This window comes from Thrips palmi, unplaced genomic scaffold (assembly GCF_012932325.1).
Source record: "Thrips palmi isolate BJ-2018 unplaced genomic scaffold, TpBJ-2018v1 HiC_scaffold_1, whole genome shotgun sequence".
NCBI lineage: Eukaryota > Metazoa > Arthropoda > Insecta > Thysanoptera > Thripidae > Thrips > Thrips palmi.
In genome coordinates, this window is record NW_023144620.1 from 8,658,081 (window position 1) to 8,676,767 (window position 18,687).

The 18,687-nt window shown below is 63.9% G+C and overlaps 1 protein-coding gene across 2 annotated transcripts in view; it reads left to right on the forward strand.

The window, feature by feature from the left end:
• The first annotated feature begins 4,084 nt into the window (after positions 1–4,084).
• LOC117640630 (octopamine receptor beta-3R-like) overlaps positions 4,085–18,687 on the forward strand; it is an 89,749-nt gene continuing 75,146 nt past the window's right edge. For both annotated transcript variants that reach the window (XM_034377327.1, XM_034377336.1), the window contains exon 1: positions 4,085–5,055. In XM_034377327.1, coding sequence (XP_034233218.1) covers positions 4,206–5,055 — 850 coding nt within the window. In that variant the 5' untranslated portion in view covers positions 4,085–4,205. The remainder of the gene's footprint in view (positions 5,056–18,687) is intronic.

Genomic DNA, 18,687 nt, shown 5'->3' on the forward strand with positions numbered 1-18,687 from the left:
ACCGCGAGGCGTGGCGGACTAGACCCACATTCCGGCGCCACTCGTTCCACTCGTTCCACGCGGCCGCACTTGCATGGCGCCGCCTTTCGCGCTGAGTGCCGCGGCGAGAGAGAGAGAGAGAGAGAGAGAGAGAGAGAGAGAGAGAGAGAGAGAGAGAGAGAGAGAGAGAGAGAGAGAGAGAGAGAGAGAGAGACAGAGAGACAGAGAGAGAGAGACAGAGAGCGCTCTGTTTGGCGAGTGCATTGTGGCTAAAGAAGGTTGCGCGACGCGGGCGACAAACAGAGGCAGGGCGGCCAAAGTTTGCGCGGACCAAATAAATATGTCAAAGCCGTGGCCTCCGTCAAAGATTTATGTGCGACCTGCTCTGTAACTCTCTCTCTCTCTCTCGCACTCATGGGGTGTGTCGTTGGGGAGCGAGAGGGACAGAGCAGCCTCCTGACTCTCTGCGTGGACCCAGCCGGACACACCATAATCCGGACAAAGAAGTTTGATGAGCCGTCCGTGCGCGAGTCGAGCCGTCGAGCCACCTGCCTGCCTGCCTGCCTGCCAGCAGCCAGCCCGAGCAGCCAGCCAGCCCAGACCCGCGCCCGCAGACTCTAGCGGCGGCGGGAAAATTAAATTTTGCAAACTTGGCGCGGTGGTGCGGCGGATGGGGCGCGTGGGGGTTTTGGTTTCGGCCCATCGGTGCGAAGGGTGGCCTCACTCCATTTGGCGGGGCCGCGTGGGCGGTGCTTGTGTGTGTGTGTGCGCGCGCGTGTGTGTGTGTGTGTGCGTGTGCGTGCGTGCCTGTGTGCGTGTGAACGCCTCTGTCGATCTCATTTTGGGCTCAAACACACCCAGGGGCCGCTTGGTGTTGCCAGGCCCCCTATGCTTCGCCAGGCTCGCTTGGCACCTCTGGGCCGCATTAGCATCGCACAGGCCGGGCAGGCCTGGCTGAGGCTCTCTCTCTCGCACTCGCACGGCACGCCCCGGGAATGCGAGAGAGAGAGAGAGAGAGAGGGAGGCCTCGCCTGCCCGGAGTCAGTGTGCAGGCGCCAGGAGTGTTTACCCTGCCCCGGCCCGGTCCAGCATGACATTGGGACGCTCCAGCCGCCCCTGCTGCCGCACCTCACCGCGCCAAAAGAGTGGGTTGCCAACCGTTCGGCGCGGAGAGCTAGGGTGGTCACCCGTCCACGCCGAGCGGGCCGATGACACGAGCAAGGCCTCCGCGGCGGCGACGCGTGTGTTGTGTGGAGGTGAGGCGCGGGCTGGGCGCCCTACGCTATGCAGGGCCGTGCTGTCCATTTGAATTTCATGAGTGCGGTGGCGCCGCTTCGCTGCTTCCCCGCTTGCGGGTCAAGTTCGCCTCAGATGAGCTCCTGCGTGCGACGAAAAACGCCCCGCGGTGGCGTAGTGGTTCCCCACTCCCGGCAGGGGCGGATCCAGGGGAGGGGTGATGGGGAACCACCCGCTCCATGGGAACTAAATAGGGCGCCTGGAAGGCAGGCAACACGCCTGACTTCCACTGTAGGTGGGCGAAAAAGCACCGTTTACCTCCCCCTTCGGAAAGTCCTGGATCCGCCTGCTACTCGGCCGTGCCGCCGGAAGTCGGCGTCGTCTACACTGTGCGGGGCGGGGCGGGGCGCTGGGGGTGGATAGCAAGAAGATATTGCTTTCGTTCTTTTGTTTGCACGGGGTTCAGGCCGTTGAGGCCGTTCAGGGCGGCCGGCCGGGCTGGCGTGCTGGCGCTGGCACGCGCACACCCGACCCGGCCCGCCCGCCTGTTTCGCAAAGGTCCGCCCTGCCGCGCGTTTGATGAAAATCGGTTTGTAAACATTTGCGTTCGTTATCAGTGGCCGGGCCGGCTGGCGTGGCGGAAGCGCACCCCGTCTAATAGACTTTCCTTGGTGGCGTGCGGGGCGCTGCGGGCGGCGGGGGCGGGGCGTCACCGAGCCGGTGGAGGTTTGCTCTTTCGAGGCGAAAATCCCTTCGGCGAGGTGCAGTCCGTTGCCAGCGCCCTCGGCTCCAAATGGAATCGAAATTCAGCCTACGCGCGCGGCGCGGCGCGGCCAGCGGGGCAGGGGGCGCGGGGGCCCTCGGTAGGGGGGCTGCCGGGCGTCGCGACGACCCTGGCCGGAAATGTGCGCCTTTTTTCTCCGGTGGGTTTCCTTTCCCTGCCCCTCTGGCGCAGCCGGACTGCGCGAGTGCTCCGACACGGCCGACACGGGCACGGCACGGCACGGCACGGCCCCAAGAGCACCTGTGCCTTGCCTCAGCTTGCCCCGGGAGGGTGCCCGCCGCGCGGCCCGTGCGGGGGTGGGGAAGCGATTTGGGTCAGAAAGGATCCGTCGTCTCAAAACAGGGGGCTGGGGGCGGGTAGGGGGCGGGTAGGGGGCATGAGGCGGCACGGAGATGTATTGTAGTAGGAACAGTATTGGAACCACGACGGATAAATAAAAAAAAAGGGAGAAAGAGAGACAGGAATAGAACGAGCGACATGTTGGCCTGGCCTCTTTCAGGTAAAGCACACGTCACAGGCCGCACGTAAAGCGACACGCGAAAAAAAAAGAAAATAGGAGGCAGGGCGCACAGACAGGTAGAAAGAGAGAGGCCCGGATTAGGCAGACTAAAAGGCAGGGCGTGAAACAAAAAATAAACAAAATAGAGGGGCTCACCAAAAAAACGGGCTTACCGCGCCCTGGGCAAGTTGTTGGCTGGCGTGTTGGGAGCCACACCAACGCCGTGCCGGGCGGTGCCGGGTCGCACGGTTGACGCCAAGCCCTCCAGTCCATTGCTAAAGTCTTTATTTTAGACTGCAAGCTGTTGATTAATCTGCTCGATCAATTGAAGCCGGATCCCCAAGTCGATCCCGCCCGACAGTGTGCTGCAGTGCCCTGCCCACCGCGTCAGGAGGGTGCGCCGTGCTCCACCCGCCGGGAAAAATGCGCGCCCTTTTTATACGGCTAAGCGGTTCGGTTCGATCCGCGCGATCCTTTTAACGGTGAGGTGAATCAAGCGAGGGGCTTGCGGTGCACCCTTCGACGGCCTTGCAGGCCTTGCACGTAGGGACGGCACGCCCGGCGCGGTGGGTCTGGTCGTGCCGCCGGGCCGTCCGTCGGGCCGTCGTGGTGGGTTCAGTGGCTGCCGATGGGGCGTTTTGCCGATAACCACCAATTTCTTCCAGCCGACGGGCAGCTCAGCCGACCAAAGCCAACAGCGGCCATGCTACATTGTCTCTCTCTCTCTCTCTCTCTCTCTCTCTCTCTCTCTCTCTCTCTCTCTCTCTCTCTCGCACGGAGAGGACGCGGGGTGGGGCAGGGCTCGGTGCCAAGCCGGCGGGGCGGCGGAGGAGGCACGGCGGAGGGATGAGGGATGCAGGGATCGATGTTGGAAGCCGAGCCCCCAGCGCGGTAAATCGTGCAAATGATTTCTTAAACCGTGGCCCGGCGAGGCCGCGGCCCGGGGTCAGGGGTCACCTTGAGCCTAGAGTATCTACTGGGTTCGCCGGTTTTATTTAGGCCCTAGGAGATGAGGCGTACCCGGGCTGAGGGCCGGGGGTACTGCGCGGCCGACACGTCCGAACGGTTTGCGGTGGCGTGACCTCGGCAGCCAATCAAGGGTCACGCCAAAACGCGCACGCCGCGCACGCCGCACACCCGCAGCGGCCTCGCCCGTGGCACACACTGCAAACCGCTCCAAAAACGCGAACCGGGTGCCGAGTGGCGACTCAGACGCCGGAATAACTAGAGGCTGGGCTAGTGTTGAACTGTTGGACGTAAAGTTAAGGTGCTCGGAAGTACACTGTTTTACTAATACGGTCTTTTCTGTGCGCAGGTCGCGCCATGTGACTCGCCATGCTGGAGGGTATGAGCGTCGGCACGCCCAGCGTCGCGCCCAGCCCCTTCTCGGTGACGCCCGCCATCCCGCTGGGCGCCCTGGGCCCCCTGGGCGCGCACGGCACCCTCGGCACCGTCGGCACCGCCGGGCCGCTGCTGGACGGCCTGGGCCCCGGCCTGGGCCACGGCCTGGGCCACGGCCTGGGCCACGGCCTCGACGGCCTCAATGGCAGCCGCACCACCGCCACGCTGCCCACCCTGCTGCCCACCCTGCTGCTGCTGCTGCCCACCACGCTGCAGCCCGCCGACGATGACCCCCACCAAAACACGACCCCCGTGGCGGCGGCCGAGCGGCAGGCGGTGTTCCCGCTGGTCTGCAAGGCCCTCATCATGGGCACCATCATCGTGGGCGCCGTGCTCGGCAACGCGCTCGTCATCATCTCGGTGTTCCGGCACCGCAAGCTGCGCGTCATCACCAACTACTACGTCGTGTCGCTCGCCATGGCGGACCTGCTGGTGGCGCTGTGCGCCATGACGTTCAACGCCAGCGTGGAGCTGACGGGCGGCGTGTGGCTGTTCGGCTACTTCATGTGCGACGTGTGGAACTCGCTGGACGTGTACTTCTCGACGGCGTCCATCCTGCACCTGTGCTGCATCTCGGTGGACCGCTACTACGCCATCGTGCGCCCGCTGCAGTACCCCATCACCATGACGCACCGCACCGTCAGCTTCATGCTGGCCAACGTGTGGATCCTGCCGGGGCTCATCAGCTTCGTGCCCATCTTCGCCGGCTGGTACACCACGGACCGGCACGAACAGTTCCGCGACCAGCACCCCGAGGTGTGCATCTTCGTGGTGAACCGCTACTACGCCATCATCTCGTCGTGCGTGTCGTTCTGGGTGCCGGGCGTCGTCATGGTCACCATGTACTACCGCATCTTCAAGGAGGCGGTGCGGCAGCGCAAGGCGCTGTCGCGGACCTCCTCCAACATCATCCTCAACTCGATCCACCGGACGCACACGCGCCACCCGTGCCACTACTCGCACCACCTGCACCCCAGCGACGGCGAGCTGAGCCTGGCGCAGGTGTCGGCCACCACGTCGCTGGACGGCAGCCACGGCAGCCACGGCAGCGGGCCCAGCTCCAGGAACTCGTCGGCCGGCTCCACCACGTACGGCACCACCAACATCACCACCGCCATCACGGCCAAGGCGGCCGCCATGGAACTCAACGTTAATGGTGAGCCTCAACACATTTCACTCCGTTTCACTCGGCACGGCGCCCTCTGCGACGGAGTGCAGGAAAGACCCCGTGGCGGTCCGCGCGCCCTGGACTGGAGTGGGGTGGGTAAGTGGGCCCCGCGCCGTGGGGTGGGGCGGGGCGGGGCGGGGCGGGGCGGGGCGGGGCGCAGACGCCAAACACGCGGCCACCGATCGCGGCCTCCATGTTTGACGGCCAGCCCCGTCCCACTACCCCGTTTTGCACAATTACCGCGCGCGCGGGCCGGGCTGCCACCAGCAGACTGATTCCGAGAGTCGCCCTCTGTCTCTCTCTCGCACCCGTTACGCGACGCCCGATGAGTGCGACCCTCGGAGTCGGTCTGCTGCCCGGCAGGCCGGCAGTGCCCCGGCGTCGCACAGTGGGCCAGAAGACCGGTGGAGGCGGTCGAAACTCAAGACGCGTTTTGAGCTCCAGATTCGCTGAATGGGACTCGAGCCGAACGTGTGACCCCACCAATGGATTGCTCTCCGAACGAGGAATCCATTGGTGGGGTCACACGCTCAGTTCGAGTCCCTTTTAGCGACTCTTGAGCTCAAAACGCGTCTAGAGTTTTGGCCACCTCCACCTGTCTTCTGGCCCACTGTGCGTCGCGTGGAGACGGCGAGACGGCATGCCGGGGGATGGCCGCGGAGCGCGGATGGCCCACAGGTCGATGGTATCGCTTATTGCTTATTGATACACGCTCTCGCCGTGGCTGGCCGTGGCCCCGTGCCGGCAGCCCAGCCACGCGACAGCCTTGGCCTGCCTGGCCTGCCTTGGCCTAGGTCGCCCAGGAGGCCGGCCATGCGTCTCGGTCGCCATGGCGACGGCGGCGACGGCCACGGAGACCTTGCACCGCTGCAGCTGCCCGCCGTCGCCGTCGCCCCGCCGGTCGTCGCGACGCGCCGCGCTCTTTTTTTTGGCGGTCCCCTTTTTCTCTTCCTCTGTATGTCTCTGTCGATAAATTTAATATCGCCCTTTGTCATGCTGGGCCCTGCAGTGTCATTCCGAAGTCGCGCTGTCTCTCTCCCACAGCGCTCCGTCAGTGTGGGAGAGAGACAGAGCGACCGTTCGGAACCACCCTGCCGCAGCACGTGCGGTGCGCGCGTGGCGGGGCCTGGCGGGGCACAGAGACACCCGGAGGGCCGTGGGCGGTCTGTGGAAGTGTGTTCCAGGCGGTTCCAGTCGTCCTCTCGGTTCATATCAGTAAGCACCGCCTCGTTCTCGGGTCCGCTCGCGGAGCGGGCCGGAGCTTCGGATTGGTTGTTCCCTGCCAATACGTGCTCGCTCCCGGTGATGCACGCCGCCGTCCCGGCGGTCACACCACCCACGTGGGATGGTCCCCGTGTAGTCATGAGACTAGGGGTAATGGACTCGCAACGGAGCTGGCCGGAATCTCTGCTTTGCTAATTGTAGTTCACTATTTCTCCGACTAAATATGAGAGTTTTGAGATGGCTCGGGCATTTTTGGAAAGAAGACATCTTAAAGTATGCCCTAAATTCAAAAAAGTTTCAATTTTCCCACCAGGGCTCGAACAGGAACAGCTCAACCGTTGCGCTACTCAAATGCGCAGGGCGACGGGCATGGTGCCAGGGGCGACGCAGGGGGGGCGCCTCTTCAACTTGCGATAGAAGCTTCCGGATGCCGCAAAAGTGATGGGACAAGTGGTGCACCTTGATATATGTCGAACACAAACTATGTCCCATCACTTTTGCGGCATCGGGAAGTTTCTATCGCAAGTTGAAGATGCGTCCCCCCTGCGTCGCCCCTGGCACCATGCCCGTCGCCCTGCGCATTTGAGTAGCGCAACGGTTGAGCTGTTCCTGTTCGAGCCCTGGTGGGAAAATTGAAACTTTTTTGAATTTAGGGCATACTTTAAGATGTCTTCTTTCCAAAAATGCCCGAGCCATCTCAAAACTCTCATATTTAGTCGGAGAAATAGTGAACTACAATTAGCAAAGCAGAGATTCCGGCCAGCTCCGTTGCGAGTCCATTACCCCTAGTCTCATGGTGTAGTCCGACGCGGAAACCCGTTGTCAACAAAAGAGCCTCGTGGAAGCAAACCAGGCTTCGTAGAAATCAACATGGACCTTTTTCGCGGCTTGTTTGGTTGTTGAATCGACGCGGCCTTGCTTCGCCTCGCACTGTCCGCGGAGTCCGATCATTTGATTTCGTCCCGCGGACGGCGTTCCGCCCGTTTGCATACCGCTCCGCACTTGTCCGTACTTCGCAATGCAGCAGCACGGCTGGCCCTGCTGGCCGTGCTGGCCAGCCATTCTGGTAATGAACGCACCACAAATCCCGGCGCGCTGCGGCAAGTTGGCGTCCACGCGAAAACTACCGCCGCAGTGCCGGCGGCCCGGTGGCCGCGGAGGCCGCGCTCCGTCCGCCCCACAGTGGGCCAGAAGACCGGTGGAGGCGGCCGAAACTCTAGACGCGTTTTGAGCTACAGAGCCGCTAAACAGGACTCGAACCGAGCGTGTGACCCCACCAATGGATTCCTCGTTCGGAAAGCAATCCATCGGAGGGGCCACACATTCGATTCGAGTCCCATTTAGCGACTCTGGAGCTCAAAACGCGTCCGGAATTTTTGACCCCCCCACCGGTCTTCTGGCCCCCTCCTGGATCCGCGCCTGGAGAACCGCTTGCGAAAAGAAGGGCGGGCGACGGCGCGGACCCCCGCGGCGCCGAGCCCGAAGGCCAAGGCCGCCCGGCGGCGGCCGGCATAGTGATGGCGCGGCCGAATCGCGCCGAGGAGGAGAAGGAGGACGAGAAGAAGAAGTCGTAACTTTGCGCGGCAGTCGCTGCTCTGACAATGCGGCGCGATGCGGGGGCGAGTTTAGGCGCCCGGCCCCCGGCGGTCCCCGGCGTCGCGATGCGTGGCGAAGGCCACGGCCAGCACACTGATTCCGAGAGTCGTATTCGTCGCTGCGTCTCTCTCGCACTCGCGCGGGGCGTCCCTTCAGGTTAGAGAGAGGCAGCGCGACGAAAAGGTCCCTCGGAATCAGTCTGCGGGAGGAGGGGCGGGGCGCCGGGATTGGGAGTGTGTGGCAGTTATTTTCTGTTGCCGAGGGCGTCGGTAGGGTATCCCCCTTCCCCCTTTTCGCAGCCAGGACGTCATGCTGACTTTATTTTGCAGCGAGTCACGCCAACTTGCGAATTGAATCGACTCACCAGCCAATTAACTCGTCGTCGACTCGAGAGGCGGTGGAGGGGGTGGGCCTGCCTAATGGGCCGGGGGTGATGGCTTCCAGACCGCCGGCCCGGCGCACCTACACTGGAACCTTCCCTAAACCCGGCGGCTCGGCGGGTAAAAATGAAGTGCAAGGCGGTGGCGGCCGCCGCGATCCGTCCCGGGAAGTGGGGATGCGGGCGCATCGACCGGGCCAATCTGGTGATGCCAGTGTCGCGGTCTCTCTCGCACCCTTACGGCACGCCCCGTGAGTGCGACGGAGACAGCGCGAGTCCGCCCGCCGGCCTGCCGCAGCGGTGGACGAGGAGCTAATCCTTTTATGGCGTCCAGAAATAATGGGGTACGCGCTCGGCCCGGCCGAAGCGGACTGATTCATGAGTGCGAGAGAGACAGAGCGTCGAAAGCGGAATCGGGCTGCGGCTTTTGGTCGGGCAGAGGGCTCTTTTTCTCAACTCGAACCAAAACACGTTTGGCACCACGGAGCCCGTATCGACGCAGCAATGCGTGCGATGCGAGGTGTGCGATTCGGGGGATGGAGCATGGCAACGTGTCCAGTGCAGTCATGCAGTGTGCCGTCGACGCTGGAATGCGCGTTGGCTTCGCTTGGTTTGGTTTGGACCCAGGTTCGGGGAGGCACGGCCTGCGATGGGGCCCTCTGGCACGACTCTCGGACGGCAGCCCTCGTCGCACACACATTCAGACGCACGACGCACTGCGCTCAATTTTGATGAATATTCATCAGGACAGCAAGTTTTCATTTCCCAGCGACGGCCGCGTCCAGTGGAGAGGAATTTTACAGCTGCGGAGCTCTCGTCGTCGCATTGGGTCCGCGTAAAGTTGGCGACGAAAGCCACCTGAAAGTCAAAAGTCCACCCACACGTAGCTGAGTTGTTAATCCCCCGAGCCGCTCGGCGTGAGGGGGTTGGGGCGGGGCGCGCGTCCGTAATGGGCGGCTTGCGGTGGCTGGCCGATGACTCCCTCCCATAGGGCGGGGCGGGGCGGGGCGGGGTGGGGCGGGGCGGGGCGGGGCGGGGTGAGCTGCCAGGCGGGGCGAGGTCGCGCGCTCTGCCTGGCCCCGGCCTGGCGCTGCCTCCCTGGCCAAATCGCAGTTTGATCGCCAGATTTGGCCTTGGAGGGACCGGCGCGCCAAGGCCTAGCCAAGGCCAATGCCTCTTGCCTGCCAACAGACACACTGGCGATACAAACCGTTTGGCTGGGCTGCTGAGGCGGCTGCCTGCCAGCCCTGACTGCCCGCCAGGCTGGCTGCCAGCTCGGACTGGCCGCGCCTCGTAATTCAGCGCATCAACGCAATCGGTTACGACTGCGTGGAAGGCCCGGAGGGCAGGCCGGGCAGGCGGCCCATCGCCAGCGGGACGTCCCGCCGATCCATCTCGCCCTCTCTCTCTCTCTCTCTCTCTCTCTCTCTCTCTCTCTCTCTCTCTCTCTCTCTCTCTCTCTCTCTCTCTCTCTCTCTCTCTCACGCGGGGGACACCCCTCGGGTGCGACAGAGAGAGAGAGCGCGAGGCCGCCCTGCCCTTGACCTTGGCCCTGGCACGGCACGGCCGGCACGGGGTTTATCGAGTGATAAGGCGTCCACGATGACGGCATTGTGCTGGCGGGGCGGGGCGGGCCATCGAAGGGAGTCATGTCGAAGAGCCCGTTAACGGTGCAGGGCGTGGCAGGGCGCGGCACGGCGAGGCACGGCCCTGCGAGAAAAGGGCTGATATTTTAATGAAGTCCTTCGGGCGGCGCCGCGCGCGCGATGGAGGGTGGCGGGGACAAGGAAAACACACAAACGCCGCAAAGGAAGCCGCGTCCTCACAATGCTACTGCACTGGCCGTGCTTCTCGCGACTGACTCCGCGGTGTTTCGTCGCGCTGTCTCTCTCGCACGGACACGGCGCGTGCCGTGAGTGCGAGCGAGACGGAGTGCCGTTCGGAATCAGTCTGCCGCCGCCGCCGGCCCGGACCCGCCCGGCCCGGGCGCCCCGCGGGGGTGGCGACGCCATTCAAATAATGAGAGAGCAAATTCTGGTTTGCGTGGCAGGCTAATGCAAGCCGCGCCCCAGCACGGAACCGGGGAGAGAGAGAGGGAGAGAGAGAGAGAGAGAGAGAGAGAGAGAGAGAGAGAGAGAGAGAGAGAGAGAGAGAGAGAGAGAGAGAGAGAGAGAGAGAGAGAGAGTTGGCCGAATTGCATTACCGGGGCTATTCCTGCTCTCAACACATTTAATTCCAGAACTGCAGCTCCGTCTCGTGCGGGCCGCTGCTGCCGAGGCCGAGGCCAGGCTGGAGGCCGAGGCCCTGCTGGAGGCCGAGGCCCTGCTGGAGGCCGAGGCCCTGGTGCTGGAGGCCGAGGCCCTGGTGCTGGAGGCCGAGGCCCTGGTGCTGGAGGCCGAGGCCCTGGTGCTGGAGGCCGAGGCCCTGGCCCGCCGAGGCCCCGGTGCTGGAGGCCGAGGCCGTGGTGGGCGGACCGGGAACGGGCCGGGGCAGCTGCAGCCTTTATGAGGGCGAGGCATTCCGAGGCCGAGAGTCGTAGACCGGGTGGCGGCACGGCCATGCCACAGCGCTGTGGTGGTGGTGGAGTAAGCTCGCAAAATTACAAGGCGGTTGTAGAGGAAGGGAGGGGCTGGCATGCTGCTGCCGGCACGACTCGGCGCGGCCCGGCACCGCCCGGGGGCTGAATGCAAGGAGAGGTGTAGTGGGTGTAGGCCAGGCTATGCGGCCCGCTCGGCTCGGCTCGGCCTCGGCCCGCTGAACGCTGAATTTATTGTTAAGGCGCCGGTCAGAAACAATGGGACCGTTCCGCTTCGTTCTCCGGCGGCGGACGACGGAGCGTTGAGGAACGGGGAAAAGAAATGGTATGCAAATAAGACGATGGCGCTTTAAATCCCTGCCCCGGGGGAAAGCCCTGCCCGCCTCGGCCCGCCCTCGCCGAGGAGGCGGAGCACGGAGCGCGGGCAGTGCCTTGGCGGAGCGGGGGAGGAGGAACCCTGACCCGCCCCAAACCGACAGTTAATTCAACAGCCCTCGCGCATCCCAGGAATGCCTGTGTCGCCTTTCTCTTTTTTGCCCCCGTCTTTGAGGAGGACGGTCGCCTGGCCAGTCGCGAGGATGGCGTCGTAGTGGCGTCGTAGTGGTGGCAGGCCGTTGGCTTCCGGTCTCGCGGAGCCCTCCGTTACCCTGGCCCAACTTTTAGGTGCCCGCCGTGCGAAAAAAAATCCGCCAACAAGCTTGACTTGCTTTTTGTCCACTAGCGTCGAATTGCGCCTTTTGCTGCTGGGGTTCGAGTCGCTTCGCCTCGGTGCCTCGGTGCAGGCGAGCGGAAGGATGCCCTTTGCAGCGTGCCCGCCGCGCGTTCCCACTGCACGCCACGCTACACAGTGGGCCAGAAGACCGGTGGAGGCGGTCAGAATCCCGGACGATTTTGTTTTGCTTCGGACCCGCTACTCGAACCGAACGTGTGACCCTACCAATGGATTGCTCTTCGAACGAGGAATCCATTGGTGGGGTCACACGCTCGGTGCGAGTCCTGTTTAGTGACTCTGGAGCTCAAAACGCGTCTCGAGTTTCGGCGGCCCCCGCCGCCGGTCTTCTGGACCACTGTGTGCCCGCAGGCCGCGTCAATACCCCTTGCTTTTGCTAATGCCGAAGCAGGTGCGGAAAGACGCCCGCCGAATAGGCAAACAGCCGGGGTGTAACTCGTTCCATCCCCTCCTCCCGTCCCCTTCTCCCTCCCACTCCCCCTCCTTCCGATTGCTTCAGCAGGACGTGCCATGCAAACACGAGTGCCCCGGGGTGATGGGGAAGCAGCTTACTGGGTGCGACGGTGTGACCTTGAGAAGGATTGCAGAATCGACACCGAGGAAGAAGATGAAATTTTCTTTCTGTGGCAGTGTGTCATGTCAATGGACATGGGCCAATAGTACCCTGAATTAAATTTTACCAAAAACGTCCTTCGGCTGACCACTTTTTCCTGATGGTTATTTGGCGCATTGTGTTATCTGGCAGTGGAGCGTGGATGCCAGACTGGGCGACTGGAACGGGCGCTGGAACGGGCGCTGGAACGGGCGCTGGAACGGGCGCTGGAACGGGCGCTGGAACGGGCGCTGGAACGGGCGCTGGAACGGGCGCTGGAACGGGCGCTGGAACGGGCGCTGGAACGGGCGCTGGAACGGGCGCTGGAACGGGCGCTGGAACGGGCGCTGGAACGGGCGCTGGAACGGGCGCTGGAACGGGCGCTGGAACGGGCGCTGGAACGGGCGCTGGAACGGGCGCTGGAACGGGCGCTGGAACGGGCGCTGGAACGGGCGCTGGAACGGGCGCTGGAACGGGCGCTGGAACGCGGTGCGGAGTGATTCGAATCTCGGCGGACCGTGCATAATCGGGCGGCGTGCACGGCCTGGCCGGCCTGGCCTGGGGGGAGCGGACCTGCCGAGAAGTGGAGGAAACGAAACGAGTGGAGTTGGATTTATGAAGCGCGGGGCCGCGGGGCATACCTGTACATGCCCGTGCGTGCCCGGCCGGCGCTCGTCCCGCTCGCCGGCTCCTCTCCCCGTCCCTCTCGCACCGCAGCGGCGCGCCCAGGCACGCCGCCGTGAGTGCGAGAGAGACGGAGCGGCAAAAAGGCCCGTTCGGATTCGGGCCTGCTGGAAGCTTGCTGGAAGGGAGTGGGTCCCCGGCGCAATAATTTTGGCGGCCGCCGCGCGGTTGGCTGGTTTTGTCGAGGACCGTAGTCGATACTCCCCTGCAACAAGCAGCTATCTACGCTCACTGTCTCGATAACCGACTATCTACGGGCGCTCTCCCGACAACCGGCTATCTACATGGGCTGTCTGGATAACCGACTATCCAACATCGTAGCGAGGTTAGGGTTGTCGTATAACGAAGTATTTTTCTCCATAACACTTAAAGCGACCCGTTTAAACCATACTTAATCTTGCTTTGACAAACTTTTGACAAGTTTTGGTAAAGGTTTTGCGAGGGCAACTTAATTGGTTGGATAAATAAAAGCATTCAATCTCGCGAGGTGGAGAAAGCAGATAGTCGGTTATCCAGACAGCCCGTGTAGATAGCCGGTTGTCGGGAGAGCGCGCGTAGATAGTCGGTTATCGAGACAGTGGGCGTAGATAGTTGCTTGTTGCAGGGGAGTATCGTAGTATGTTGTGGCGCGCCGCACCTTCGGGGGATGGTAATGCAGACAAGGGTCCCGCCCCGCCCCACCCTACCCCACCCGCCCCGCCGTGGGGGGGGGGGCGCAATCAGGGACCAAGCCATAAAGGTACAGACGTGCGAGCGTTAGGCAAAATCACAGCCACAAAGAGAGGCACCCCGCCATCGGGACTTGGTTTGCTTTCGTTGTTTTTTGTTGTTTTTTTCCCCTAACGATCGGTTTTCGGTCCCTCTACGGCGAGCCTCGCGCGAGTCATTCTCCAAGGCGCGAATTTACTGGGTGACGTTGATTCGGCGTCGTGGCGTCGACATCTCGCCTCCTTGCGCCTCTCGCGTTGTTCGCCTCCCTCAATGCCGCCAGGAGGGCCGTAGTGATTGGCAGCCCTGTGTCTGTTTCGAAACAACCCTCTCGGGACACACACACACACACACACACACACACACACACACACACACTCGCGCACGGGGTGACGCGTGTTATTATTACAGGAGAGGGGTGGTCTTGGGTTTACGGTGGGGCCGTAGGGCTGGCTGGGCCGCGCCATGGCTGCGCGGCTGCGCCCAGGGCGCCAGGGCGCGGCGGCAGCACGGCGACGGTGCTGTGGCTGCAGGAAGGTGGGGTGGGCCCGGGATTTGTATGGGCCGGGCCGGGGGAGGGGCAGAGAGGCAGAGCAGATAGTGACAGACTCAGCCTTGTTGCCGGGCTGGGTTGGCTGGGCTCCTCCTTCTAGTCCTCCTCAGCCTTCAGCCTTCCCACAGCGGGCCTCTCTTCTCCAGGCCCTCCCCCCAACCTACCGCTGTGTTGCTGGTCCGCCAGTAGGCTGATTCCGAACAGTGCCCCTGTCTCTCTCGCACTCCCTCGCGACGCCCCACGAGTGGGAGAGAGAGATACCGAGGCGCGGGGTCGTCGCCAAGGTCGGGGGATGCAGCACGACTTGCCATTCGATCCGATGGCGGCCCAGGCCGAGGCCCAGGCCGAGGCCCAGGCCGAGGCCCAGGCATGGCCGTGCCGTGCCGCCGAGCCGCCGTGCCAAATGGGCCCTGGACCGGATCAGACGCGCCGACTGCCGGAGCAGCTCGAGTGGCGGCTAAGTTGCCTCTCGGGCAGGGCCGCCGGGGCCGCCGGGGCCGCCGGGGCCAGATGGAGGCTGAGCATAGCCAGCCCAGCAGACTGATTCCGAGAGACGTTTTCGTCGCTCTGTCTCTCTCGCACTCTTGGGGCGTGCCGTGTGGGTGCGAGAGAGACAGAGCGACGAAAAGGACTCGCAGTGTGCAGCATGCGGCCGCCAGCCTCGGGGACGCGTGGGAAATGGCATCGGCGTTCGACGGCGGTGCGGGTTCCCAGTTCGCTTCGCACGGGGCGCACCGGGGTGACATTCATTCGGCGCCGCCATCAAAGCAGCCGTCGCCGTGCTCGCCGTGCTCGCCTTGCCAGCGCGCAACACGAAGAAATACGATTTGCAGGCGTCGCCCCGTGGTGCCGCGCGGCCCTGCGGCCCCGCGGCGCGTTGCCCCCGCGCGGCGTCGCGACGCCTTGGTGCGGCGCCCTTGTCGGTCGGACTTCGGCACGGCGCGGCGCGGCGCGGCAAGGCCCCCCAGGAGAACAGATTGGCGCCGAAAATCGGCCATCTTCGCCAGCGCGCCGTGACAGCCAGGCAGCCAGCCACCCGCCGCCGCCGACGGTGTGCCGAACTTGCGGCGACGACCTTGAGCCCCCAGGCTGCGGCGCGACGGCGGCGGCCTCGGTCCTCCAGGACGAACTGGCCTGCCCCTTCCCCCGCCGAAGGCCGATACGCTGCGATTGGATACAAAGGCGCGCAATACCGACGAGATGCCTGGCGCTCGGCCTGGCCCTTGGCGTGGCCGGCGACCGCGCCCCGCCGTGCTCCGTGCCGTTCCGTGCCGTTGATCGCCCCGATCGGCAATCAATACTCCGACTGGAGCGGGACCGCCGGAAGAGTGCGGCTGAGTGGCGACAGCGGCTGCCTGCCTGGCTGGCGGCCTAGCTGGCGGCATGCCTGAGTGGCAAGTGTGAGGAATCCGGAATCCGGCCCAGCTGCGCCGCTAAAAGCTTGTGGGAAGACTTGTGGTGCCGGCGGCCTGGTGGATGGCGGCCGGCGATGTAGGCCCAAACAGTGTAGTAGACCGCCCCCACCTGTTTGGTTTCGGCCGGGTCCTGCTGCAGTCCTTGGAAAGGGCACGACCCTTGCCGTTTGCCGAGCGACCGCCACTCTCCCGGTCCTCGTGGAGTGCGGTCGGCCCTCCGTCTGGACCTGGACGGACGGACGACGCCGACGCACTCGACGGCGAGGTCCTGGACCGTCCCGCAGACATCCGATTGCCGGTCGCGCCAAGCCTTCCGAGGCCAGGCACCGTTGAAGCCCTGGGGGCCTCTCTGGGGCCCTTTGGGACCCCGCGGGGCACTTGGCCGCGGGGCCGGCCGGGGCGCGTGACTCGAATCGGCCGGGGCATTCCTCCCTCAAGACACAAAGGGAAGTACTGCCCTCATCAGGGCACGGCAACGGCACGGCACGGCACGGCACGCCGGGCACGCCGGGCAGCGGCCGTGGACGGGACCGAGGGCTGGGCTCGCTACGGGTCGCGGCACAGCCACTCACACACACACACAGTCACACATCCAAACGCGCGCACGCAGAGACAGACACACACACACACACACAGACACGAACACAGGCACACATCCAAACGCGCGCGCTCACACACACACACACACACACGCTCACACACTACACACTAATAGACGGTCGATCCAGTACACCCTTTCCCGTCACACCCCTCCCCTCCCCTCCCCTCCCGGTGCTCGCGTTCCATAGCGGCCACACATGGCGCTCCGCTTCGCCCGCTCCATGCGGCAGAAGGCAGAAGGCGCAAACTGGTGCTGCGGTTCCGCGGTTCCGCGGCGTCCCGTCATCCGCGCTGCGACGCGCTGCGACGCCGGGGAAAATAACGCAGGAGAAGTTTAATCGGCCGCGAATGACGAGGCGAGTCGCAGTCGCGTTGCGGTGCGCCGAGAATGAAATGTGGCGGTCGTGGGAACGCAAACACGAAAAATAAAAATAAAAATAAAAGTGTGGTGATGCTTTTTGTTTGATGTTGCAATCGAAACATCGATATCTACAACCTGAAGCTGGTTGCAGCTACTGGACACTTTTAAGAGGACTAACCAAAGCTGGTGTCGTCCCCTCACAAGTATCCGGTCGCAGCAAACAGCTTTCGTCTGTTGTAGTAGTCATCGACTTTTCGATAGTGGCTATCGAAATCAGCCTGTCGAAACTAACACAAGTCGATCACCACAGCAAAGCACTGTTTCATTTCCGCGAACGCGGAAACCGGACGAGAAAGATTGGCGCGGAAATGGCGCCATCGGCGCGCCGAGCGTGGAGCGTGTGGAGTGGGGGCGTGGCGCGGCGCGGCGTGCCGGGAGTGCCGATGTGAATGATAAACGGTCAATCATTCCTCTGTGTCTCGGCCTCGGCGGCCTCGGCGGCCTCGGCGGCCTCGGCGGCCTCGGCGGCCCTCCGACTCGGCTAGAGGGACCCGCTGCCCCGCCGCGCTCATCCCCGGCCCAAGGCCAAGGCTCCAAAGTTATCTCCGAAAGTGTGCCTCTGGCAAAAACTTAGCCGGGGAAAAGGGGGGGGGGGATTCGTACGACCGATAGCCATCGCGGCGGTGGGGGGCCGGCTGGCACCAAGGCGGGGAAGGAGGAAGAGAAGGAGAAGTTTGCCGGGCGGAAGGGGCGAGGCCAGGCAGCTTTAATAAGTTTTTCATTGTGTCGTAATTACTGTATAAACGCGCCGGAGGCGTTATTCCGTCGGCGGTAATCCAGCCGAAATAATTTGGCCGGGCCTCGGCCTCGCCAGCACACCTCCGGGCCTCCGCCTATCCAGCCAGCACACCTCCGGCCCTTGACCTCGAATCCTAAAATCTTTTTGATCCACTTACATCATAGTTGCTATGGTTTGGGCAAACTTTAAGACATGGGTCGCTCTGCGCTCTTTCTAGCGCGTCCAGCTCGGGGTTCTTTTCCCCCTCGCTGGGCGCCGCGGCGACGCCGAGACACTGTCGCGTCGCCAGGGCGGCACGGCGGCGGGACGGCGGCGGCACGGCGGCAGGGCGGCGCCTCGCCACGGCCTCGCACTCGACGGGCTGATCCAGGGCGGGGTGCACCGAGGGGTGCGGGGGCGGCGTCTGCAGCAAGGTTATCGCTGCCCATCCGGGTCACGGCGTCTGTTGCGCGCGGCGCGCAGAGCGCTGGTCTTCTGGTCCCCTGAATCCAGGCGCCGCCGCCGCTTGCCCTCTCCCTCTCCCTGCAGACGGTCCGAGAGTCGTTTTCGTCGCTCTGTCTCTCTCGCACCTGTACAGAACGCCTCATGAGTGAGAGAAATAGAGTCAGACAGAGTCAGACAGACAGAGCGACGGAAACGACACTGGGAATCAGTCTACTGTGCGGCGTGGTGGAGTGTGTGTGTGTGGGGGGGCAGCGCGCCGGAGAAAAGCAATGTGGCTTTCTTCGGCGCCGCCAATGTGAACGTGGATGCATGCGTGTGCTGCCGGGCGACGACTGAGTAAAGTGTCGCCGACACCCCGGGCGACTGGGCTCTGTGTGTTTGTGTTTGTGCGTCTGTGTGTGTGGCCGTGGCTGCAGGGCCTCCTGATACGGCGCTGGCGGTGGCGCCGCCCCCCGCGCCGCCCCCCGCGCCGCCCCCCGCGCCGCCCCCCGCGCCGCCCCCCGCGCCGCCCCCCGCGCCGCCCCCTCGCGCCGCGCCACTCCGCTTATCTGCACGCTTTGTGAGTGTTGCGGCGGGTTCGGCCTCTGCGGGGCGGTCGGGCGCGGCAACGGCTTGCCGCCGTGCTCGCGTAGGTACACTGGTACACTGCAGCCTTATGCCGAGCAGTATCGCTCTGTCCCTCTCACACTCATTGACCGTCCCGTAAAGGGTGCGAGGGAGACAGCGACGAAAGCAGCGATTTGAATCAACTCAATGGGACCCTGCCTAGCTGCCCCTGTTTCCCTGTTGAGATTTCCTGATCACGGCTCTGGAAAGGGGGATGGCAAAAGGCAAAGTCGGTGACGGTGCTTGCCGACGGATTGTGTTGTTCTTCGGCCTGCGGACTTACACACCGGCTTACCGGCGAGTTTGCTCAGGGCGCGCTGGATAGCCCCGTGGTGTTTGCACCGCCGGCCGATCGGGGGCCCTTTTCTAGTGCTGCCTTTTTCTCCCCTGTTC